Source organism: Osmerus mordax, chromosome 3 (assembly GCF_038355195.1).
Source record: "Osmerus mordax isolate fOsmMor3 chromosome 3, fOsmMor3.pri, whole genome shotgun sequence".
NCBI classification, from domain to species: domain Eukaryota; kingdom Metazoa; phylum Chordata; class Actinopteri; order Osmeriformes; family Osmeridae; genus Osmerus; species Osmerus mordax.
Genome location: NC_090052.1, coordinates 23,094,422 through 23,118,689, shown reverse-complemented (window position 1 = coordinate 23,118,689; position 24,268 = coordinate 23,094,422). Strand labels below are relative to the sequence as shown.

The window sequence follows — 24,268 nt, the reverse complement described above, 5'->3', positions numbered from 1 at the left end:
GTTGGAGCTTACAACAGTGCACGTGTACGATACTTATTGTCTTAATACCACGAACAGCTTTGCTTTTTTCCGCCACTAAAATCAAACCTTTCGCCTACATGCCTGTCTCTTTAAATTCCTAACCTGTCGCACACGGCAGCAAAAGAGCATGCGCAGGAAGAAGGAGCAAATGCCACAGTGAAAAACAACAACAAGGACCAGCAGATGAACCCAGAGAGCTGCATCCAGATAGCCTACACAGCTAACTGCATTTTCTGAACTGTCCGGGAGCTACCCCTGTTGCCGCTATTTCTGCCACGGCTTTACATGTAGATGTTGCCGAGTCTATGAACTTGGCCAGTCAGAGCGGGGAAGCTGGCTGTAGCCAGCTTCTCTTTGCTAACTTCAACCAGGACAACACGTAAGGAAGGCCTGGGGTGGACTGGGAAGGGAGGCTGGGGATTTGATGGCCTTACAACATTAGTTATATATTGTGGTGGTGTTGCTTTAGATTTTACCAGCTGTCCCGATGATGGTATTTGGGTTAAAATATGGAAACCTTCGGAACGTTGCGTGATAACTGACAAGCCATGCTTATTAAAACCAGCAAGCTACAGTCGGTCCGTAGCATTGCTAATGCTAGCAACATTGTGTCAAATATGTCGTCAGCTATTAGCTGCTAGTAGGCTAGCTTGCTAACACTGTAGTTAGTGCTAGCACAATACAACATCCGTCGGTTGGTAAATCAACGAGCTTTTATCCATCTTCCAAACAATAGCTCGCTAAACTAACTCAATTAATTGGGGTTTGTTATCATAAGCTTTGGGTGGCGTCTTTCAATATATAACACCAAATGTTTTCTAACAAAAGTCAAGCTAACTTCTGATTTGGAGCAAACGAATCTGATGGAAGTGAAACTGTGGCTAGCTAATGCTGATTCCCACCTGCCATGGCTTGGGGACTAAGGCCAGATCCGTACATTTACGGCAACGTTAATTATCCATTCGAGTGTTTAAAAAAAAATATATGTCTGGATCTCAGTGTGCTGGTTACTGGTTAGTTGACAACCACTCCGGCCAAGTTATTGCAACACATCCCTGTCTAGCCTTGTGACCGCCGTCACCAAACCGTTTGGCAGAACACCCTGTCGCAGATAAGCTAGCTGTGGAGAGATACATTGTTGTGGCGCTATTCAGAACCGTCTGCGCATGTCTTCTCAGAAAGTGTGTGTGAGTACAAATATGCATGTTAACGTACAGTATGTTTGTGTCTGCATCCCTCTGCCTAGGTCCCTGGCTGTTGGCACCAAATCAGGCTACAAGTTTTTCTCCCTGTCGTCTGTGGACAAGTTGGAGCAGATATATGAATGTAGTGAGTATCCCAGTGTCCGGTACTCGTTCACATGAATACTAAATAGTGGGGTTTGTCCTGTCATTATAGGATGCTTGTGAATGGGACTGTCCCTCCTACTTATTGATAAGCATTTGGTAACATTTGGTAAAGTGAGGAATGATGGTGCTAAAATGACATGCTCACACTGCTGAAGCACAGATGTGCTCTACAGCACCACAGTCTGTAATGACCACTCAGCCAAGCCTGCTGGCCCCACCCTACTGATACATAACTTTCTGTCTCTCTCTCTGTCTCTCTCTCTCTCTCTCTCTCTCTCTCTCTCTCTCTCTAACACACTCACTCTCTCTCTCTCTAACACTCTCTCTTTCTCCCTCAGTCTCAAGAACATGTCTATTGCTCTTAGACCAGTCACTGATTCAGCATTCTTAGTATCCTGAATACGATGCCTTGTTCCAGCATGTCCTGATTGTAGGGATAGTTTAGTGGTTAGACCATTTAACTGCAGATCAATAGGTTGCAGGTTAAAATAGTATTTTCTCAGTTGTTTCTGTTAAGAGCCCGCCCTCTGCTAAGACTAAGGGAGTCAGATGGCTGAGCGGTTAGGGAGTCAGGCTATTAATCAGAAGGTTGTTGGTTCAATTCCTGGCCGTGCCAAAATGATGTTGTGTCCTTGGGCAAGGCACTTCGCCCTACTTGCCTCGGGGGAATGTCCCTGTACTTACTGTAAGTCGCTCTGGATAAGAGCGTCTGCGAAATGACTAAATGTAAGACTGACATTGATTGACGTGTTTGTTGGCCTCTCAGTGGACACAGAGGATGTGTGCATCGTGGAGCGCCTGTTCTCCAGCAGCCTGGTGGCCATCGTCAGCCTGAAGGCGCCCAGGAAGCTCAAGGTCTGCCACTTCAAGAAGGGAACAGAGATCTGCAACTACAGCTACTCCAACACCATCTTGGCAGTCAAACTCAACAGACAGGTAGACACCCACACACACATGTGATATATGCACATACACACATTTGTTCACTCATTCAAGATTGTAAAGCTTTGAACAGTGACCGCACTCATCGTGTGTGTGTGTGTATGTGTGTGTGTAGAGGCTGATAGTATGTTTGGAGGAGTCTCTGTACATCCACAACATCCGAGACATGAAGGTCCTGCACACTATCAGAGAGACGCCACCAAACCCCTCAGGTACGACTCGCCCCCACTGACCCCGACACCAACCCTGAACACAGACGCTCACATGCACATCATGTTAGTCCTCTAGCTGACTGTGTGTGTGTGTGTGTGTGTGTGTGCTCTCCCCTCAGGTCTGTGTGCTCTGTCTATCAGTAATGATAACTGTTACTTGGCATACCCAGGCAGTGCTACGATAGGAGAGGTCCAAGTGTTTGACACTGTCAATCTGGTAGGTTACCACACACACATGCATATATATACACACACACACACATGCATATATACACACACGTACACACATGCATATATATACACACACACGTACACACATGCATATATATACACACACACACAGAAACATTCTCTCACTCACTCTGGATTGCTGCTGAAACAGACTGACGGAAGTGTGGTTTCATGTTTTGGTGTATAGTCTCTCATGTGCGTGTAGACTCTCATGTGTGTGTGTGTGTGTGTGTGTTTCTCTCCAGAGAGCGGCCAACATGATCCCTGCCCACGACAGTCCTTTAGCAGCTCTAGCATTTGATGCTAGTGGAACCAAACTGGCCACAGCCTCGGAGAAGGTAAGACACATAACACTGTCACACCTCCCACCCAGAGCCGTGTGGCTGTCAGCCAGTGTGTGACCCCCCCCTCTTCCCCAGGGCACAGTCATCCGTGTGTTCTCCATCCCAGAGGGACAAAAGCTGTTCGAGTTTCGTCGAGGAGTCAAGAGGTAATGTTTCATTTACTTCTTTACTGGACTGCTGCTGTTCATGTGGGTCAGGTCAGTGGGTCACTTTCAGCTACTTTGACAATCTCTGAGTTCGTCGTTGAGCAGCAAAATAACTGTCACTGTACTTCAATGTTGTTATAGCATCCATCATGTAGGTACAGTCAACCTGTTTTTTCAGAAAATATTTTGTGAATTTTTTTGAAACCTTTGTTTTCACACACAGTGAGAGGAGAGAACAGAGAAGCCGAAAACAGAGTAGATTAAAGCAGAGAAGAGTACAGTAGAGTAAACATCAAGCACTCATCAATGATGCAAACGTATTTTTTTCTTTCAAAAATATATATATTTAAACTTTTTGTTCTTTAAACGTTTCAAAAGTTTTTTTCTAAACTTTTTTTTTTAAATAATGATTTTATCAAGTTATGCGTGTGTTTGGTGTGTTTCTGACGTTCTTGGTGTGTGTGCAGGTGTGTGAGTATCTGCTCGCTGGCGTTCAGCATGGAGGGCCTGTACCTGTCAGCCTCCAGCAACACGGAGACGGTCCACATCTTCAAACTGGAGACGCAGAAGGAGAAGTAAGACAGGCGGGCCGAGATGACTGGAGACGTGGAAACATCAGTAGCTCATATAATACTGTGATTCTCCCTGTTCCTCCTAACTGTCATGCTTTCTGTGTGTGTGTGTGTGTGTGTGTGTGCCTGTGTGTGCCTGTGCGTGCCTGTGCGTGCCTGTGTGTGCCTGTGTGTGTGTGTGTGCCTGTGTGTGCCTGTGTGTGCCTGTGTGTGCCTGTGCGTGTGTGTGTGTGCCTGTGTGTGTGTGTGTGTGCCTGTGTGTGCCTGTGTGTGCCTGTGTGTGTGTGTGTGCCTGTGTGTGCCTGTGTGTGCCTGTGCGTGCCTGTGTGTGTGCCTGTGTGTGCCTGTGTGTGTGTGTGTGCCTGTGTGTGCCTGTGTGTGTGTGTGTGCCTGTGTGTGTCTGTGTGTGTCAAGCAGGCCGGCAGAGGAGCCCACCACATGGGGAGGGTACCTGGGGAAAGTACTGATGGCGTCCACCACCTACCTGCCCACCCAGGTCACGGAGATGTTCACCCAGGGGCGAGCCTTCGCCACTGTCAGACTTCCCTTCTCTGGACACAAGAACATCTGTGCCCTGGCAGTGTAAGCACACACACATGTACTGCACACACACATGTACTGCACACACACATGTACTGCACACACACACATGTACTGCACACACACATGTACTGCACACACACATGTACTGCACACACACACTGGACGCACCACCAGTGTGAGTTAAGAGTGACTAAGACTCTTTACTCCTCACTGCTCACTACTACTGGTTTGTGTGTTTACTCTCATGTTCTCGTTCTAAACTGTTCCAGGATCCAGAAGGTTCCACGCCTGCTGGTGGCAGCTGCTGATGGATACCTGTACCTGTACAACCTGGACCCTCAAGAGGGAGGGGAGTGCACACTCATGAAACAGCACAGGTAACACACACCTCTCTCTCTCTCTCTCTCTCTCTCTCTCTCTCTCTCTCTCTCTCTCTCTCTCTCTCTCTCTCACACACCTCACTCTCTCTCTCACACACACCTCACACACACACACAAACCTCACACACAAACACCTCACTCTCTCACTCTCTCTCTCACACACACACACACCTCACTCTCTCTCTCACACACACCTCACTCTCTCTCTCACACACACACACCTCACTCTGTTTAACAGACTCTCCCAGCTCTCATCTCTTCCAATTGTGTGTCTGTCCTCAGACTAGACGGCAGCACTGAAGCACCCAATGAGATCCTGGAGCAGGGGTCACATGACCGCCCGCTAGTGGCTCAGACCTACAGCAATGCTGTAACTAAAGGTAGGATCCCTGTCATAGACCTACAGCCATGCTGTAACTTATGGAAGGATTTTTAATGGTCAGTATAAAGTTAAGTTGACCTCTGCTTGTGGGAGGAGTTAATCTTTCACCTCTGACCTCTTAGGTTACTGTGAGGAGCAGGGAGCAGTGGGAGGGGCGGGGCTAGATGACGACCTCAACGACCTGCGATTGGACGAGGAGAACGAGCAGCCGCCACTAATCCTGGAGACCGACTGATGGACGGCCTCAGCATCCAATCAGAGGGCTCCTCTGGTGCTGCTATAAACATGTGACACAAAGGGGGTGGGGGGGTTAAAGATGGGGCATTCTAGAGTCTGTCTGTCTGTGCGTATACACTTCTCTCTCTCTCTCTCCACCCCCCTCTCTCCCTGCTCTCCCGCTCGCCCCATCCCACCTGTGCAGGTGTGTCTGTAGCTTTGCATGTCCATGTGCCAACAGTAGACCGCTAGAACACATGCCCCATGAAAACGCTCTGCAGCGTGCGTGTGTGTGTCTGTGAGTTGGACCTCACGTCGGAAGCACAGTGCTGTGTTCACTTAACACTTAAAGACACACACACACGTGCAAACATGCGACACACACTGTTTCATGAAAGTGATGTAAGTGCCTCTCTGCTCATCGTCATAGTTACAGCCCCTCCTTCCCTCATGGCTTCAATAAAGCAGTTTGTGTTTTTTCAGATGTTTGTTTTAATACATTGTGTGTCCTTGGTAGCGTTACACACACACACACACACACACCCTGTCTTTCCTTCATGTGAGATGTGTGTATGCACTTTCGTATGCGTGTCAGCTGAAGTGACAGTTTCTGGGCTTGTACATTAGCAACGTTCACATACGCTTACTCCTTGCTCCCTTTACCCAATCAGATAGAGGCTCAGTGGGTGTGCCCCACCCCCTCTCCCTCTAAGCCCTGCCGTCATTGGTTGATTTAACTCTGATATTACTGATTTTAATCTACTTAACCAACCCACTTGACATGTCATGCGTGAGTAAAATGCATGGTGTTCCAATGTGGTACTTAGCTCAAACACATCCCAGGATGGGAGTCAGAGAGCTGGGCAGGTTTCTGCTGCAGAGCTGGGAAGTTCTCCCACATCATTCTCTCTTTCTTGTCTACTAGATTTGACAAAATAACGTATCACTGACGGTCTTGTCAGGACATGCCTGACTGTGATTTCAACGTTTTTAGAAACTCTGGGTTGGTGTGGTTGGGCCTGTTTCTGTGGGTGGACAGTTAACCCAGGGTTAGAGTTTGGTTGGCCGCTCAGGTAGGGGCACTGGAGAAGCAGCCAGGTGCATGATCATTACCCATGATCCTTTAGTGTGGGAAGAGCTGTGGATGGAGGAGGGGCTAGGCTGTCAGATGTTTTCTAATGATTTTGTATAAAATGTGAAACGTTCATCTGAAACTAAATGAAAATAAAATCCATGTTGATGTATGATACGTCTCTCTCCCTATTCGCTGTCTTCAGTTCCTCGTTCGCCGTGATGTGTGTGATGTGTGTGTGATGTGTGTGTGCTGAGGAGGCACTGTGATGAACGGATGAGAGGTTCACCTCAGGATGGGGGACTTGTGTGTGGAGGAGGGAGGCTTGTTCAGAAGAAGGTACAAGAGACTCACTAACTTGCTTGTGGTTTATTAAGACTTAGCAGCAGGCCAGTACACACACACAGTGTTACACACACAGTAGTGTTACACACACAGTAGTGACACACACAGGTGGGTTCTCTGTCGTTGACGTGAGAACACAGCTTTACCCGCTCCCCTCTAGTGGAGGCACCAGGACACACACTCTCACACACACACACACACACACTCACGTATACATAAACACAGACAGATCTATAGCATCACCTTAAGAGTGGATACATAGAAACACATGCACATTCTCTGACATTAAGACTATCAGTGATGTTTAAGACTGGCGGTGGTCGTAACGCTCCCTGGGTGGGATGGCTGCTGCATGGAGGTCCTCTCCTGCGCCTGGACATCCACGTGAGGAGGACTGGGTGGGATGGCTGCTGCATGGAGGTCCTCTCCTGCGCCTGGACATCCACGTGAGGAGGACTGGGTGGGATGGCTGCTGCATGGAGGTCCTCTCCTGCGCCTGGACATCCACGTGAGGAGGACTGGGTGGGATGGCTGCTGCATGGAGGTCCTCTCCTGCGCCTGGACATCCACGTGAGGAGGACTGGGTGGGATGGCTGCTGCATGGAGGTCCTCTCCTGCGCCTGGACATCCACGTGAGGAGGACTGGGTGTGTGTCACTCTGCAGGGGCACAGAGACACACTCAGTCTCTTGCATAGTCAGTTGATACTGTGAGGATGGGATCCTGTGAGATGTGTGTGTGTGAGTGAGAGAGAGATCTGACCTGTGGTATTGGTGTGTGTGTGTGTGTTCAGGAGCCTACTCCTCCTGTCCTCCCTTGGCAGGCTTGGTGACCTGGACGATCTCCACCGAGGTGAAGCCCTTCCCGACCGAGGCTCGGTTGCGGGTGCGCAGCTTGTTGAGCGCCATCTCTGCGTTCCCGGCGCGTTCCTCTGCGTCGTCCAGCTCATGCACCGTCTTCCTGTACTTAGACAGGCTGGAGTTGGCCTGTTCCTCCTGCACACACACACACACACACGTTCAACTTTTCAGTACAATGAATAACACGTACTTCCCTGTTGGCTAGGTCTCTCTTACCACCATCACCCCTACCACCCCTACCACCCCTACCACCCCTACCACCCCTACCACCACCCCCATCATCATCATCATCACCACCATCACCACCACCATCATCACCACCACCATCACCACCATCACCACCATCACCACCACCATCACCACCCCCATCATCACCACCACCACCATCACGACCACCATCATCACCACCATCACCACCATCATCACCACCATCACCACCATCATCACCACCATCACTCACCGACTCCTCGATCTGCCGCTTGTAGGACTTGAGTTTGTTCTGCAGCTTCTCCACCAGCTCCTGCATGCGCTGGTTGGTCTTGTGGTCTTCATCGGTCTGGAAGACCAGCTCCTTCAGACGGCGTTCTCCTTTCCGCAGCACCTTCACTGTCTCCACGTGACGCTTCTGTTCCTGGTCCAGCTCTCCCTCACACTCCCTGACCTGCACACAACACATGCTGTCACACATGGTGTCACACAGCGTGTCACACACTCACCCCACTGTGTACGTGTGTGACAGTGTGAGTGAGTGTGTTTAATGATAAAAAAAAGATGTTGCTTTTAAGTGACCTCTTAACCTTTAACCTCTTAACCTGCTGTGAAACGCTCTAGCACTGAGCTATACCCAGGTGTGTGTGTGTGTATGGGCCTCACCCTGGCCTCCAGTTTCTGGATGGTGCGTTTGCCGGCCTTGAGCGCCTGCTGCTCTGCCTCCTCCAGCCTCAGAGTGAGCTCCCGCAGGTTCTGCTCCTGGTTCTTCTTCACCTTCTCCAGGTGAGCGCTGCGGCCCTGCTCCTGACGCAACTCCTCACACATCCGTGTGGCCTGGAGACACACACAGAGACACACACACACACAGAGACACACACACACACACACACACAGAGACACACACACAGGTGTAATACATTGTCAAACAAGAACATGTTGTTTTGTAGTGGTGCAGGGCTCTTACATCAATCACAGCCTTCTTGGCTCTCTCGTCAGCCGAGCGGAACTCAGAGATCAGCTCCTCGTTCTCGTTACACAGCCGAGTTAGCTCCGCCTCCATCTTCCTCCTGATCACTGTCAGACTCTGATTCTGAGGGCAGAGGCGCACAAACGGGATCAGGTGTGTGTGAGGGAGTGTGTGTGGGTGAGGGTGTGTGTGTGTGAGTGTGTGTCTCTACCTGCACGATGAGCTCGTTGAGCCTCTCTGAGGTCTCCACCAGGTCCTGCTCGATGAGCTTGCGAGCGCGCTCCGAGGCCTCCAGCCCGGCGCGAGCCTCCTCCAGCTCCCCGTGCAGCAGGGACAGGCGGCGCTCCTGCAGGCAGTACTGCTCCCGCAGCGCCTCGTGCTGACGGCCGTCCTCATCCATCTGCACCTGCAGGTCCTGGGCGAGGAGGGCGGAGGAGGGAGGAGGAGGGATGGGAATAATAAGATACATTTGAATGAATCGGGGAGGAGGGGTATGTAAGTGTCTGTAAATATATAAGTGTGTGTGTGTATAAGTGTGTGTGTGTATAAGTGTGTGTGTATAAGTGTGTGTCTCACTTTGATCTGCTGCTGCAGCTTCTTGAGGGTCTTGACCAGCTCCGCGTTGTTCCTGTTGGCGTGTTCCAGTTGGATCTCCATCTCGTTCAGGTCTCCCTCCATCTTCTTCTTCATCCTCAGGGCCTCCGCCCGCCCCTTTGTCTCCGCCTCCAGGGTGGCCTGCAGCGACTCCACTGCACGCGCGTGGTTCTTCCTGCACACACACACACACAAGGAGCGTTAACTCATAGTCAAGTCATGTCGACATCGTTAACTGGGAAGTCAGGTGGCTGAGCGGTGAGGGAATCGAGCTAGTAATCCGAAGGTTGCCAGTTCGATTCCCGGTCGTGCCAACTGACGTTGTGTCCTTGGGTAAGGCACTTCACCCTACTTGCCTCGGGGGAATGTCCCTGTACTTACTGTAAGTTGCTCTGGATAAGAGCGTCTGCTAAATGACTAAATGTAACTCTCTCTCATCCATAACATAATTTTTTGGGATTTTTTTGTTTGTTGAAAAAACGTTTCTAAAGGTTGAAAAAATATTTTCCCTAAAAAGTTTCGCAAAAACAGTTTTGAAAGGATAAAAAGGTTTTTAGAAAAATGATTTTTTTTTAAGGGTAGATTTTTTTGGTTTAACATCTACTAAAGCACACCACCTGTGTGTGCTGTGTGGATGAATGTGTGTGTGTGTGTGTGTGTGTGTGTGTGTGTAATGTTTACCTGGTGACCTCAAACTCCTCCTCTTTCTCGTGGATCCTACGGTCAATGTCGGCCTTGACCTGAGCCAGCTCCAGCTGCACTCGCACCAGCTTCCCTTCCTCCACCTGCGCACACACACACACACACGTCCTGCTGGGGCTGAGTGCTTCATGGGGTGACAGAGCAGCAGTGAGGCAGTAGCAGCGTGACCTCTGACCTCCAGGGCAGCCTCCGTCTCCTCCAGGGCCTGCTGCAGCTCCTCCTTCTCCACCTCCAGCTTCTTCCGGCTCTTCTGCAGCTCGTGAACGCTGCGCCCGCCCTCTCCCAGCTGATCCACCAGCTCCTTGATCTCCTCTGAGGAACCAGGGAACATGACACACTGCAACATGTGTGTGTGTGTGTCTGACCTGACAGGGTCTTGTGGTCCTGGTAGTGTGTTTGTGTGTGTGTGTGTGTGTGAGTGAGTGCCTAACCTGACAGGGTCTCGTTGTCCTGGCAGTGTGTGTGTGTGTGTGTGTGTGTGTGAGTGAGTGTCTAACCTGACAGGGTCTTGTTGTCCTGGCAGTGTGTGTGTGTGTGAGTGTCTAACCTGACAGGGTCTTGTTGTCCTTGCGGACGGTCTCCAGGTGGTCCTGGGTCTCCTCGTAGGCGGTCCTCAGCTTGTAGAGCTCGGTCATGTAGGACCTGCTCTCCTTCTGGCTGCTGTCCAGCTCCACCTGCAGCTCCTCGTTCCTCTGGCTCCACTCTGCCGCCAGCTTGTCGAACGAGCGCTGCTTCTTATCCAGAGCAGCCGCTGCTGCGCTCGACTGGATGGAGCCAGAGTGTCAGGTGTGTATGAGAGTGTGTGTGTGTGTGTGTGTGAGAGTGTGTGTGTGTGTGTGTGTGTGTGTGTACCTTCTCCAGGTCGATGGTGAGGTCCTCCACCTCCCCCTGCAGCCTCTGCTTCACCTTCTCCAGGCTGGCAGCTCTGGCCTGGGCACACTCTGCTGCCTCCTCAGCCTCCTGCAGACGCACTGCCAGCTTACGCCTGGGGAGGGAGGAGAGAGGAGGGAGGAGAGAGGAGGGAGGAGGAGGAGAGGAGGAGGGAGGAGGAGGGAGGAGGAGGGAGGGAGCAGGAGGAGAGGAGGAGAGGGAGGGAGGGGGGAAATGATGAGTGGATGATAGATGGAGGATGGGTTGATGGATGATAGATGGAGGACAGTACGTACTTGGTCTCCTCCAGCTCCTCGGTGCGGTGGATGGCGTCCGTCTCGTACTTGGTCCTCCAGGAAGTGACATCAGAGTTGAGCTTGGAGACGAGGCGCTGCATCTCCACCCGGCCCTCTGACTCCTCCTCCAGCTGCTCCTTCAGGAGGGCCAGGTCGTGCCGGGCGTTCGCCAGGCCTACCACCGCCGCGTTACGCGCCTGGGAGGAGGAGGAGGGGCAGGAGGAGGGTTATTTGAGGTCCTGTGTGTGTAGGAGTGTGTGGTGTGTGTGTAGGAGTGTGTGGTGTGTGTGTAGGTGTGTGTGGTGTGTGTGTAGGAGTGTGTGGTGTGTGTGTAGGAGTGTGTGGTGTGTGTGTAGGTGTGTGTGGTGTGTGTGTAGGAGTGTGTGGTGTGTGTGTAGGTGTGTGTGTGTAGGTACCTTGCTCTCCTCGTCCACCTGTCTCTTCAGCTCGTCAGTCTGAGTGGTGAGTGAGGCCTTCAGCCTGGTCACCTGGGTCAGCTTACTCTGAGCCTCCTCCAGCTCACGACTCATCTCCCCATTCTCCGCTACACCCACACACCACACACACACCACACACACACCACACACACACCACACACACACCACACACACACCACACACACACCACACACAGTAACAATTCAGACAGATTAGGTACTATACTAGGTGAGAACAGAGGTGAGCTTGTGTTTGTGTGTGTGTGTGTGTGTGTGTGTGTGGTTGTGTGAGTGTGTTGGTGTGTGTGGCTGTGTGAGTGTGTGTGTGTGTTCCTACCAGACAGGCGGGTCTTGATGGTGTTCAGCTCAGACTGGTTCCGTTCCAGTTCAGCCAGACGAGCATTCGCTTCTGCCAGAGAGTCCTCCAGCTTCCTCACATGGACTTCAGAGTTCAGCTGCACACACACACACACACAGGACACACACACACACACAGGACACCTTTTCTTAGCCACCTACACATATTATTCCCTTTCATTTAAATATGAGTGCCAGAATAGAATTGACAGTGAATCCGTGCAACAGATCTCCTGTTCCATACCTTAGCCTTCTGAGTGGTTTCCACGGTGACGTTCAAGTCCTCTATCTCAGCCTTCATGCTCTGCTTGTCCTTTTCCAGTTTGATTCTTAACCTCTGCAGGTTCTCCAGCTGCTCGCCAAGCTCCGCCAACGAATCAGAATGCTTCTTCCTGAGCGCAGCGGCCGAGGCCTCTGATTGGAGGGCTGCTTCCTCCAGCTCGCGCTTCAGCTTGACCAGGTCGCCCTCGCGCTTCCTGTTCTGCTCAATCTGAGGTCAGAGGTCAGGGTTAGGGTTCAGACTAGGAGCTCCACTCACTGTCAGTCTGCTGTCTGGGTGATTGACATGTCAGACAGGGTTACCTGGGAGACCGTGGCTCCACCTGCCTCCTCCAGCCTATCACTGAGGTCCTCAAGATCCCGCGACAGCTCCGCCCTCTGCTTCTCCACCTATCACAGAGCAGGAAAAAACCTTACCAGACGGTTTGCGTGTGTCTGTGTGTGTGTAGTTTAGCAGTGTGTGTGTGTAGTGTGTGTTTACCTTGGCTCTCATGGCTCGTTCAGCCTCCAGCTCTTCCTCCAGCTCCTCGATGCGGCCCTGCAGACAGACAGCATCAGAATAGGAGATCCATAGAGATGTATTCTTTATGATAATTTACGGATCTGAGAATCCTCCCTCCCTCTCTGACCTCACCCCTCCACTCCCCTCTCCTCTCCTCAACCCCCCTCTCCTCTTATCCTCCTCCTCCCCTCCTCTCCTCCTCCCCTCCTCCCCTCTCCTCCTCCTCTCCTCCTCCCCCCTCCTCACCTGATGCTCCTTCAGTTTCCTCCCCAGCATGGTGCTGAGAGACTGCTCATCCTCCAGCTTGGAGTTAATGTTGTTCAGCTCAAAGTCTCTCCTGCAGGGACAACAGCACAGGCCTCAGAGGTGTGTGTGTGTGTGCATGCCTACATGTGTGTGTGTGTGTGCATCTGTGTGTGTGTGTGTGTGTGAGTGTGGAAGGCAGACTGACTTCTTGATGACCTCCTCCAGGTCGAGCTTAGCTCTCTCCATCTCATTGAGGTTTTCCAAGGTCATCTTCAGATCACCCTCTGCCTTCCTCCTCGCCTTCTCCACCTCCGCCCTGATCCTCTTCTCCTGCTCCCAGCTGTCCTCCAGCTACACACACACACACACACACACACAGACATTATTTGCATGTTGTGATGGAACAATCATCCAGTATAACCCCTCTGGATCAGGGTGTGGATGAGAAGGTTTGTGTGCATGATCACCTCGTGCACTTGTGTGGTGAGCTTGCTGTTGGTCTTGGTCAGATGGTTGACTTTGTCTTCCTCTGATTGGAGGTCATCCAGAGTTTTCTACAACAACCAATCAGGAGTGAGAAGGTATTAGAAGGCGTTGGTTTTACAGCCAGTGAAAGCGTATTGTCAGTGTGGTTGATTCCTTCTCACCTGTTGCAGTTCCTCCAGGGCTCTCTTCTCCTTCTGGAGCCTGGCAACAAGGTCTTCTTTCTGTCCCAGTTCTGTTATCAGAGACCGCACCTTCGAGTCCAGAGACTACAATGCACACATTTGGCCTGAGTTAAACATTTAAACAACAGTTTCAATCACAATTAAAACATAAAACTATTTTCTCTCCCTTTTCCTCATCTTTCTCCTCTCCCTTGCGCTCTGTCCTCCACACCTCAGTCTCCTCTCCCTGCGCTCTGTCCTCCACACCTCAGTCTCCTCTCCCCTGCGCTCTGTCCTCCACACCTCAGTCTCCTCTCCCTGCGCTCTGTCCTCCACACCTCAGTCTCCTCTCCCCTGCGCTCTGTCCTCCACACCTCAGTCTCCTCTCCCCTGCGCTCTGTCCTCCACACCTCAGTCTCCTCTCCCCTGCGCTCTGTCCTCCACACCTCAGTCTCCTCTCCCTGTACCTGTTTCTCCTTCTCGTTCTTGGCCAGCGTGGACTCCAGGGCCTCCAGGTCCCTCTTCAGCTCGGTCACCTCCCCCTCCAGCTGCCTCCTCTGGGCCGCCAGGCCGGCCGCGTTCCCCTCCTCCTCCTCCAGACGCTCCCTCAGCTCCTGCAGCCCCTCCTCCAGCTGGCCCTTCTGCCGCACCAGCTGGGTGCAGCGCTCCTCTGCATCGCCCGCGCTGTCCTGCTCCTGGAGGTGGGGAGGTGTGAGTGTGTGTGTGTGTCTATGTGTGTGTGTGTGTGTCTATGTGTGTGTGTGTCTATGTGTGTGTGTGTGTGTGTCTTACTGCAGCCAGGGCCAGGGCGAGGTCGTTCTTCTCTTGAGACAGGGTAGCCAGCTTCTCCTCCAGATCTTTGATCCTGCCCTCCTGCTCCTGCCCCTTCTCCTGCGCCAACCTCAGCTCCTCCTCCTTGGCCTTGAAGGCATCCTCCTGCCGGGCCACGTTCAGCAGGGGCTTCACCTGAGGGAGGGAGGTGTTGGTAAGTAAACGAGAGTCAGTAATTACTGTCTGTAAGCGTGTGTGTGTGCGTGTGTGGTTACCTTAGTGTAGAGTTTCCACCAGCCCCAGTAGCGGAGCTGGAGGAACTTTCTCACGTTGCGCTGGATGGCGATCAGTGCGATTCTACAACACACACACCAAAAGTTAGGATCACCAACACCCTGCATTCACCCAGCGTGCAGCTGAGATGGGTCAGGGCCAGAGGTCAAAGGTTAACTGACCGTCTGTCCAGCATCTTCTTGAACTCGGCCCTCATGAGTGACCCTCGCAGGCGAGCCTGCAGCATGGTCATGATCTTGGCCAGGCGCTCATCACGCAGGTCTTCCAGCTTGGCCAGAACCCCCGCGCGGAAGAACACCTGGGGAGGGAGAACGTTCTTGAACATGTGCAGCTATCTTTCTACGCTGCTTGAACATGTGCAGCTATCTTTCTACGCTGTTTGAACATGTGCAGCTATCTTTCTACGCTGCTTGGATGAAAAGCATCTGATAAATAAATGTTGAAACTGTCAATGCAATTGTGGAAGTGGAAGTTTTGAAGGAACAGATTGTGTGGTACAGATGTTGATACCTCAGTTTCTTCAATGCGCTGTCATACTGTGTGTGGTGTGTGTTGTTGAGCTGTCCTCCTGCAGTTCTACCTTGGTGTGGCCGATGCGGTACTCCATGTCGTCCAGGCCGATGGAGCCCAGGATGAGCTCTGAAGCCTTCTTGTTATCAACGAAGCCCTTGGGGATGACGTTGGGGTTCAGGATGTAGTACCTGTCACACAGGAAGAGGAGGAGCCTGTCAGCATGTATGCTTTCTTCCTGTCTCTCTTCTCTGAAGAGAACAGACACGGCTGGACAGGGCTGTCTAAACACTGACCAATCACAGGGCTGTCTAAACACTGACCAATCATAGGTCTGTGTAAACACTGACCAATCGGAGGGCTGTATAAACACTGACCAATCACAGGGCTGTCTAAACACTGACCAATCACAGGGATGGGAATGGATGACGAATGATTGAGGGATGCAGTGCATGTACTGTAAATGTGTCTCTCACCTCTGTTTGAATTCTGGGTACTGTAGTCTGTTGGGGAAGCCCTTCCTGCAGATACGGATGCCCTCCAACACACCGTTACACGCCAGTTGGTGTAGGATCAGGTGCGCATCACACACACCTGAGTGGACAAAGCAGAGGACTTAGACAGAACACACACACGCTGGAGCAGAAAGAGGCAGATAACTCAAATACACAACCAGCTGCACAGAAACACCACCTGGACACAAACATACTCACTCACACACACACACACACACACACACACACACACACACACACACACACAGTGTGAGGAGGCTGACCAGACTGTTTGTACTCGTTGGGTACGATGCAGCGTACGAAGTGAGGAGCCGTGCTTCTCAAGGTGCTCATCAGCTTGTTCAGCTGCTCCTGTAGCGAGGAAACACACACACAGCCGGTTCAGTGTGACTGTGTGTGTGTGTATGTGTGTGTGTGTGTGGGTGTGTGTGTGTGTACCCTGTAGAAGTTGGAGACAGTCTGGAAGGCAGATCCCTTCTTCTGTTTCTTGGTTCCTGCAGCGCTCTCCTCTTCTCTGAAGATCACAGCCAGCAGGTTCATGGAGGACTTCTGGAACAGGCCCACCACTGTCTCGTTCAGGGGGTCCTTGTTCTTCTCCAGCCAGCCGCTGATATTGTAGCCCACCTAACACACACGTACAAACACATACACACAAACACGTAAGTAGAAGTGGAGCCGTTGCACGGTGCTCGTGTCACCCTCCCCTTGGTGTCCCGCAGCGAGCCTCACGTTGCCTGCGTAGTGCACCAGCTCAAAGTGGGCATCCGCTCCTCGCTTCCCTGGTTTAGGCTTCAGGAAGTTGTTGGACTTGCCCAGGTGGTTGTCGTAGAGAGCAGCCTTGAAGCTGGCCTCTGTGGCCTTGGGGAACACACACTGCTCCTCCAGGATGGAGAAGATTCCCATGGGCTGCAGAAGACAGGGAGACACACATAGTGTGACCACACAGGGCTGTGTGTGTGTGTGTGTGTGTGTGTGTGTGTGTGTGAATATGTTTTCTTGCACGTGTGTGAGTGTGTGTGTGTGAGGGTGTGTTTAACCTTCTCCAGCAGCTCAATGCAGGCCTGCAGGTCCAGACCGAAGTCGATGAAGACCCAGTCGATGCCCTCCTTCTTGTACTCCTCCTGCTCCAGCACGAACATGTGGTGGTTGAAGAACTGCTGCATCTTCTCATTAGTGAAGTTGATGCACAGCTGCTCAAAGCTGTTGAACTGGAGGAACCAGAGGGAGGACGCGATGACCGAGAGAAACGTGATATTAGATGATCTGTTATGTTTGTCAATTTAACAAATGAGTCTTTTCATCTTTCCTTCCTTCCTTCCCTTCCATCCATCCATATATCTATCCATCCTTCAATCCACATAACTATGCCTACATCCATCCATCCGTCCATCTTTCCAGACATCCATTTATGTTCACCTCGAAGATCTCAAAGCCAGCGATGTCCAGCACTCCTATGAAGTACTGCCTCTGCATCTTGGTGTCCAGAGTCTTGTTGATGCGGGTGACCATCCACTTGAACATGCGGTCGTATACAGCCTTGGCCAGCGCTCCGATGGAGTTCACACACTGATCCTGGTTCTGACCTTTGGTCACGAACTCGTTGCCCACCTTTACCCTGGGCCGGGTGATGCCTTTCTGGAGCTCCCCAGAGTTAATGCCCATGAGGTGGGAGACCTTGTCAGCCACTGGACACACACACACCAGCAGACACACACACACCAGCAGACACACACACACCAGCAGACACACACACACCAGCAGACACACACACACCAGCAGACACACACACACCAGCAGACACACACACATAGATTATGTAAGAGGCATAAGGAATTATCAGGGGACAGGGTAGGAATCATTCCCAATCTCTAACAATGAGAGAGGGAGAGGGAGGTACAGTGAGAGAAGTGAGGAAGAGAGACGGAGAGAGAGGGAGAGAGAGTGAGTGAGGGAGGGTGAGAGAGAGAGGGAGAGAGAGGTAGAGAGAGGGAGAGTGAGTGAGGGAGGGAGAGGAAGAGAGAGGGAGAGAGAGAGAGAGAGAGAGAGAGAGAGAGAGAGAGAGGGAGAGGGAGAGAGTGAGGGAGGGAGGGAGGCTGAGAGAGAGAGGGAGAGAGAGGGAGAGAGGGAGAGAGAGGGAGGGAGGGTGAGAGAGAGAGGGAGAGACAGGGAGAGAGGGAGGGAGAGGGAGAGAGAGTGAGTGAGTGAGGGAGATAGAGAGGGAGAGAGAGTGAGTGAAGGAGATAGAGAGAGGGAGAGAGGAAGAGAGAGGGAGAGAGAGAGAGAGAGAGAGAGTGAGTGAGGGAGTGAGGGAGATAGAGAGGGAGAGAGAGGAAGAGAGGGAGGGAGAGAGAGGGAGAGAGAGTGAGTGAAGGAGATAGAGAGAGGGAGAGAGGAAGAGTGAGGGAGATAGAGAGAGGGAGAGAGAGGAAGAGAGAGGGAGAGAGAGTGAGTGAGGGAGATAGAGAGAGGGAGAGAGAGGAAGAGAGAGGGAGAGAGAGGGAGAGAGAGTGAGTGAGGGAGGGAGGGAGGGTGAGGCAGGATGTGTGTTACACACCCTCAGTAGAATCCACATCAGCCTGCTCCTCTCTGGACTTCTGTTTGAACTTCATGTTTCCAAAGTGCATGATGCCCCCGGTGAGCTTGTACACGCTCATCTTCTCCTCAGGAGTGAAGCCCAGCACGTCAAAGGCTTCCTGGAGAACACACATACAGGTAGATCATGTCTAACATCACTGTAAAAACTCTGTCCTGAATCAGAATCAGGGAGTCGACTCACGTTGGTGAGCATCAGTTCTTCGCCATCATCCATGTTGTCGACCACAGTGACGCCCTGACACACCCACACATACTGTTTAGGGTCTGGGACCAGCAGCAGGGCCTCTGCGGAGGGCACACACTGTTAGCACACACTGTTAGCACAGACACGGAACAGGAGACTGGTGTCTTAGGGGTAGATAGTAACTAGTGTCTGTCTCTCTGTCTGTCTTTCTCTCTCTCTGTCTCTCTCTGTCTGTCTTTCTCTCTCTCTGTCTCTCTCTGTCTGTCTTTCTCTCTCTCTGTCTCTCTCTGTCTCTCTCTCTGTCTCTCTCTCTCTGTCTCTCTCTGTCTGTCTTTCTCTCTCTCTGTCTCTCTCTGTCTCTCTCTCTGTCTCTCTCTCTCTGTCTCTCTCTGTCTGTCTTTCTCTCTCTCTGTCTCTCTCTGTCTCTCTCTCTGTCTCTCTCTCTCTGTCTCTCTCTGTCTGTCTTTCTCTCTCTCTGTCTCTCTCTGTCTGTCTTTCTCTCTCTCTGTCTCTCTCTGTCTCTCTCTCATGTGTACATGTACATGTGCATGTTTCTTACCTATGAGTTCTGGCATGCGTCCAGACAGCAGCTGGTAGAAGATGTGGTATCCTCTTTCTGCTGCCTGCTGGGAGATCACTCGAGACTTCTCCAGCAGATCTGACGACACACACACACACACACACACACACAAGTTGCTCCTTATGTTCACACTATTTTAATACATCGAAGGCTGTGAATAACGGCCATGGACTCTTGACAGCCTGCTCCCAGACATGGATTAAGCCTCAAACAGAGAAATGATCTGAAGATCTCCATGGAGATCTCTGAGACTAGGGTTAGATCTCCATGGATATCTCTGAGACTAGGGTTAGATCTCCATGGAGATCTCCGAGACTAGGGTTAGATCTCCATGGAGATCTCTGAGACTAGGGTTAGACCTCCATGGATATCTCTGAGACTAGGGTTAGATCTCCATGGAGATCTCTGAGACTCTGGTTAGCCCATGTGTGTGATCCTGAGCCTGAGAGTTTGAGAGTTTAGGTTCAGGGTAGTAGGACTTGATCATGGTGCCTTCAGCTCCACTTACAGCTCTCAATGTCAGCACCGGCCAGCTTAGCTGTCGGCCCAAAGTGGATCCGGATAAACTTTCCCTGGAAGACAGACAAACAGACAGGCAGATATACAGACAGACAGGTAGACAGACAGACAAGCAGAAAGACAGATAGACAGGTGAAAGCGATTCTGAAGCAGGTGAGAAAAAGGTCATTCTAAGTGAGCATGAATATCTCCTTACGAAGCGTGAAGAATTGTTGTTCCTGGTGGTCTTGGCGTTCCCGAATGCCTCGAGCACAGGGTTGGCCTGAATGATCTGGTCCTCCAGGGAACCCTGGAGCACAAGCAAATAGGTTCCAATTCAAATAAACTCTCTTTCCTTCTCTCGAACGCACGCACACACACAGGCACGCACACACACACCCCCTCACACACGGAGGTGATGGTCTTGCCTTAGAGTCCACGGTCTTGCTACCAGTTGCTCCGACATTAGCAAAGTACTGGATGACCTTCTTGGTGTTCTCAGTCTTACCAGCACCAGATTCTCCACTGAGGACCAGAGACCACAACACAGAGCAGTGAGAGCGATGAGGACGACTAATACTGTTGTTGACAAGAATGTGAATATCTCTAAACATAAACACAAGCAAATTCAAGACGGGCATTCCCCTGTAGTGAACAGTGTGTGTAACCCTACTTACGTGATCAGCATAGACTGGTTTTCATGCTCTGTTAGAGAAGGAGAGATTGACAGAAAAAGGAAGGGCGAGAGAGAGAATAGGGGGAAGAGAGAGTTAATGTCTGCTGACAGGTCTGCGGAGTGTGTTTGTGGAGCTAGGACAGGTGCGGACTCTCCCCTGAGCCTCCTAATGACAGAGAAGCATGTCTGCTCCCCTGTTTCTCACATGTTCCACATCCCCACAGAGCCGGGCCCATTAATCACCCATCACCCCCCCCCCCCCCCCCCCCATCTGTTGTCCCCAACCACTCCCCCCCTTCCCTCTAATCACTTTTTCTTTTGCTACTCCTCCCTCCCCCCTCCCTCCCTCCCCCCTCCTCCCTCCCTCGCTCCCTCCCCCCCTCCCCCCTCCCTCCCTCCCTCCCCCCCTCCCCCCCTCCCTCCCTCCCTCCCTCCCTCCCTCTCTCACCCATCATCATGTCGTGGTAGGCGTTGTCTGAGATGGAGAAGAGGTGAGGAGGAACTTCATTGCGTTTCTTCCCTTTGAACATCTGGGCCACCTTGGAGCCGTAGATAGGCAGCCACTTGTACGGGTTGATGGTGACGCAGAAGAGCCCAGAGTACGTCTGCATGAACAACCAGGCACACAAACAGAGTGCTGTTCCAGTGTGGCATGGTGTAGTGTGTACTGTGGTGTAGTGTGTACTGTGGTGTAGTGTGTACTGTAGTGTGTACTGTAGTGTGTACTGTAGTGTGCAGTGTGTAGTGTAGTGTGTACTGTAGTGTGTAGTGTAGTGTAGTGTAGTGTGTACTGTAGTGTGTAGTGTAGTGTAGTGTAGTGTGTACTGTAGTGTGTAGTGTGGTGTGTAATGGGTGTAGGAGCATGCAGGGTTCTGAACTGACGTAGATCCTCATGTGGATGTAGCGCTGCCTCAGGTTGTCCATGACGCTGGCCTCGTTCAGGAAGGTCAGGTTCGCCATGTCGCTAGCCTGGTAGAACTTAGGAGGGTTCATCTGATGGATGTCTTCCCTTTTCACTGTCAGGGTCTGCACACACACACACACACACACTCATCTTCAGCCTCAGTTTTAGATGTATGATGTTCCCTGTCTCGCTGTGTCTCGGCTGTTCATCAAAGGCTCAGTCCTGCTTTTTTCCCAGAGTCTGCTCATGTATTAATAAAACACTGAGCTATGTTTAAACCAGTCTCATCCACAGCCTTAATAGAATATCACTTTTAATATCTTACTCATCGAGTCCTCACTTTGAATCTCAGAATCTCCTCAGGATCAGCTAAACAAGTGTATGTTTAAAGAGCAGCGTGAGTCTCACTGTATTTTTGAAGGTCTTCACGGTGACTTTGTCCCCCTCTTCAGACTGGATCTCCCCACCCACGAAGGCCTCCTTCTCGTCCTTCACCCAGCAGGTGCGTTTGATGTCGTAGGGCTTGGCCATGGCCTCCAGGCGCTCCTTCTCTGGGGGGGCCAGGAACGGCATGGGGTCCACTTCATCCCCACACTCGCCTTTGTACGCTGCCGGCATGGCTGCTACGACCGACACACACTCACACGCACCGAGCTGATACACACACTCACACACAGGCTGCTGAGGCAAAACTGACACGCACAACATGGAGGAGACATGGAGGAGGGTTGGTTGGTGCCTTTTGGAAATTGTGTTTGTTTGTGTGTGTGTGTGTTAGTACTCACCGGAGCAGGATTCAGAGGTAGGCCCAGGGCTATGGGTGCGTGTCTCTGTCTGGGCTCTTATATAGCAGCACCTCTCCTTCCTGATTTGGGCACAACTCTAAAACCAGCCATTACCCAGGAGCCTCGGCAGGGTGATGTATCCAGCCTGCAGGCTGACAGGCTGGGGTTTGGGAATTCTAAGATCTGACCAGAACCTTTTAGGGCTTCCCTGAGAGGGCATTCTTCCCCTCCCTCACTAGATCACTCTCCTACCATCTCTCCATCTTTCCACACCTCCACTTCCATCCCTCCATCCATCTCCCCCTGTTTCTCATCTCTCTCTGTGGGGATATGATGAGTAAGCCATCAAAATTAAAACCATTAGCTAATGCAGAAGACCACTCTCAGAGGACAACTGTCTCTCTCTCTCTGTCCTCTCTCTCTGTCCTCTCTAACCCAGGCCGGTCTTTCTGACAGTTTTGTATGTAATGATATTAACTGTTAAAAAATCAATGGTCAGAGATCATGTATTTTTTCATATATTAGAGACAGTTAACTTCCTTCTCATTACCCCACAGTATATTTTAATAGCCCAATAGTTAGACCCATGGGAGCAGCAGTTATTGGACCAGCTGGCATTTCAGTAATAGCTCAGAAACAGGCCCTGAGTGTGCTGTGCCGGGCAGTACAGGGAGAGACAGGGCGGGGGAGGGAGGGAGAGACAGGGCTAGGATGGACTGAGGTGGGAGAATGGAGCAGGGGTGGATACAGAACTGAGACAGGAGCAGGGCTGTGGCTGGGGTACAGACAGGGGCAGAGCTGTGGCTGGGGTACAGACAGGAGCAGGGCTGTGGCTGGGGTACAGACAGGAGCAGGGCTGTGGCTGGGGTACAGACAGGGGCAGGGCTGGGGTACAGACAGGGGCAGGGCTGTGGCTGGGGTACAGACAGGAGCAGGGCTGTGGCTGGGGTACAGACAGGGGCAGGGCTGGGGTACAGACAGGGGCAGGGCTGGGGTACAGACAGGGGCAGGGCTGTGGCTGGGGTACAGACAGGGGCAGGGCTGGGGTACAGACAGGAGCAGGGCTGTGGCTGGGGTACAGACAGGGGCAGGGCTGTGGCTGGGGTACAGACAGGGGCAGGGCTGGGGTACAGACAGGGGCAGGGCTGTGGCTGGGGTACAGACAGGGGCAGGGCTGGTCCCTGAGGAAAGGGTCAGCTGCTCCTTCACAGGAGGCACTAATAACAGCCCACTGCTGATGACAAACACATCCACCTCAGGAGGACCCTTAGGATTAGAATCAATCTGCGCCGGCTCTCTTTCTCCAGCTTGTTCTTTTTCCAGTTATTCAAAGTTGAATATTCTGTTCTCTCTATGTAAGGCATAAATACTTTAGAAATAGCTATGGCTCCCCTTAAATATAGTCTCTTTTTGTGTTTATCTCTACAGAGAAACTGTCTGTGAACACAGTTAACTAGTCCCAGAGGGTTTGAGAAACACACTGACATTAGAGAATCACAAACACACCACATACACTCCAACAGCCGTACTTGACAGTGGGACAGTGAGAAGCAAAATCTGGAGTGTGCGTGTTGTGGTGTGTGTGTTGTGGGGTGTGTGTTTTGATGTTTGTGTTGTGGGGTGTGTGTGTTGTGGTTTGTGTGTTGTGGTGTGTGTGTGTTGTGGGGTGTGTGTGTATGTTGTGGGTTGTGTGTGTGTGTTGTGGGGTGTGTGTGTGTGTTGTGGGGTGTGTGTGTGTGTGTGTGTGTGTGTTGTGCGGTGTTGGAGGGAGTCACTGGTGGTTGAAACTGACATTAGCGTTACCAGGCCACATGTGGAGCGTTGACATAGCTACATGTGGAGCGTTACCAGGCTACATGTGGAGCGTTACCAGGCCACATGTGGAGCGTTACCAAGCCACATGTGGAGCGTTACCAGGCCACATGTGGAGCGTTACCAGGCCACATGTGGAGCGTTGCCAGGCTACATGTGGAGCGTTACCAGGCCACATGTGGAGCGTTACCAGGCCACATGTGGAGCGTTGCCAGGCCACATGTGGAGCGTTGCCAGGCTACATGTGGAGCGTTACCAGGCCACATGTGGAGCGTTGACATAGCTACATGTGGAGCGTTACCAGGCTACATATGGAGCGTTGCCAGGCCACATGTGGAGCGTTACCAGGCCACATGTGGAGCGTTGCCAGGCTACATGTGGAGCGTTACCAGGCTACATGTGGAGCGTTACCAGGCTACATATG

General features: G+C 51.7%; 2 protein-coding genes across 3 annotated transcripts; one reads left to right on the top strand and one right to left on the bottom strand.

Annotated features, from left to right (window-relative positions):
• Positions 1 to 177: 177 nt before the first annotated feature.
• Positions 178 to 5,820, top strand: wipi2 (WD repeat domain, phosphoinositide interacting 2). Of its 2 annotated transcripts, none has more exons than XM_067233412.1 (12): positions 178 to 400; positions 1,268 to 1,350; positions 2,137 to 2,306; positions 2,428 to 2,524; positions 2,644 to 2,741; positions 3,001 to 3,093; positions 3,175 to 3,245; positions 3,713 to 3,820; positions 4,235 to 4,399; positions 4,630 to 4,737; positions 5,023 to 5,120; positions 5,245 to 5,820. In XM_067233412.1, exons 1-12 carry the CDS (start codon positions 327 to 329, stop codon positions 5,355 to 5,357), a joined length of 1,278 nt encoding a protein of 425 aa, XP_067089513.1. In that variant the 5' UTR covers positions 178 to 326; the 3' UTR covers positions 5,358 to 5,820. The 2 variants fall into 2 exon arrangements, with proteins under 2 accessions (XP_067089513.1, XP_067089512.1); XM_067233411.1 differs by having other exon boundaries at positions 4,232 to 4,399.
• A 1,518-nt stretch (positions 5,821 to 7,338) lies between these two features.
• Positions 7,339 to 22,663, bottom strand: LOC136940729 (myosin-16-like). Its single transcript, XM_067233009.1, has 42 exons — positions 21,656 to 22,663; positions 21,226 to 21,369; positions 20,792 to 20,948; positions 20,345 to 20,372; positions 20,096 to 20,192; positions 19,885 to 19,977; positions 19,678 to 19,741; positions 19,149 to 19,247; positions 18,587 to 18,690; positions 18,365 to 18,503; positions 17,227 to 17,495; positions 16,848 to 17,018; positions 16,540 to 16,716; positions 16,249 to 16,434; positions 16,074 to 16,161; positions 15,772 to 15,889; positions 15,366 to 15,486; positions 14,947 to 15,083; positions 14,767 to 14,848; positions 14,513 to 14,686; positions 14,188 to 14,415; positions 13,721 to 13,825; positions 13,541 to 13,627; positions 13,279 to 13,424; positions 13,074 to 13,164; positions 12,807 to 12,863; positions 12,629 to 12,715; positions 12,291 to 12,536; positions 12,027 to 12,144; positions 11,670 to 11,797; positions 11,254 to 11,450; positions 10,940 to 11,072; positions 10,635 to 10,851; positions 10,263 to 10,399; positions 10,067 to 10,170; positions 9,368 to 9,560; positions 9,003 to 9,206; positions 8,789 to 8,914; positions 8,488 to 8,658; positions 8,075 to 8,275; positions 7,517 to 7,749; positions 7,339 to 7,413 (listed from the first exon to the last, which is right to left on the bottom strand). Exons 1-41 carry the CDS (start codon positions 21,953 to 21,955, stop codon positions 7,552 to 7,554), a joined length of 5,922 nt encoding a protein of 1,973 aa, XP_067089110.1. The 5' UTR covers positions 21,956 to 22,663; the 3' UTR covers positions 7,339 to 7,413; positions 7,517 to 7,551.
• Positions 22,664 to 24,268: the final 1,605 nt, after the last annotated feature.

Excerpts from the sequence above, each read along its gene's own strand:
- wipi2 (XM_067233411.1), top strand. The coding sequence starts at position 327 with ATGAACTTGGCCAGTCAGAGCGGGGAAGCTGGCTGTAGCCAGCTTCTC. Across the intron at positions 2,742-3,000 it reads TGTTTGACACTGTCAATCTG|AGAGCGGCCAACATGATCCC; the intron begins GTAGGTTACCAC and ends GTTTCTCTCCAG. Across the intron at positions 4,738-5,022 it reads ACACTCATGAAACAGCACAG|ACTAGACGGCAGCACTGAAG; the intron begins GTAACACACACC and ends GTCTGTCCTCAG.
- LOC136940729 (XM_067233009.1), bottom strand. The coding sequence starts at position 21,955 with ATGTTGTGCGTGTCAGTTTTGCCTCAGCAGCCTGTGTGTGAGTGTGTG. Across the intron at positions 12,537-12,628 it reads GTGGAGCCACGGTCTCCCAG|ATTGAGCAGAACAGGAAGCG; the intron begins GTAACCCTGTCT and ends CTCTGACCTCAG. Across the intron at positions 9,561-10,066 it reads GAGGAGTTTGAGGTCACCAG|GAAGAACCACGCGCGTGCAG; the intron begins GTAAACATTACA and ends GTGTGTGTGCAG.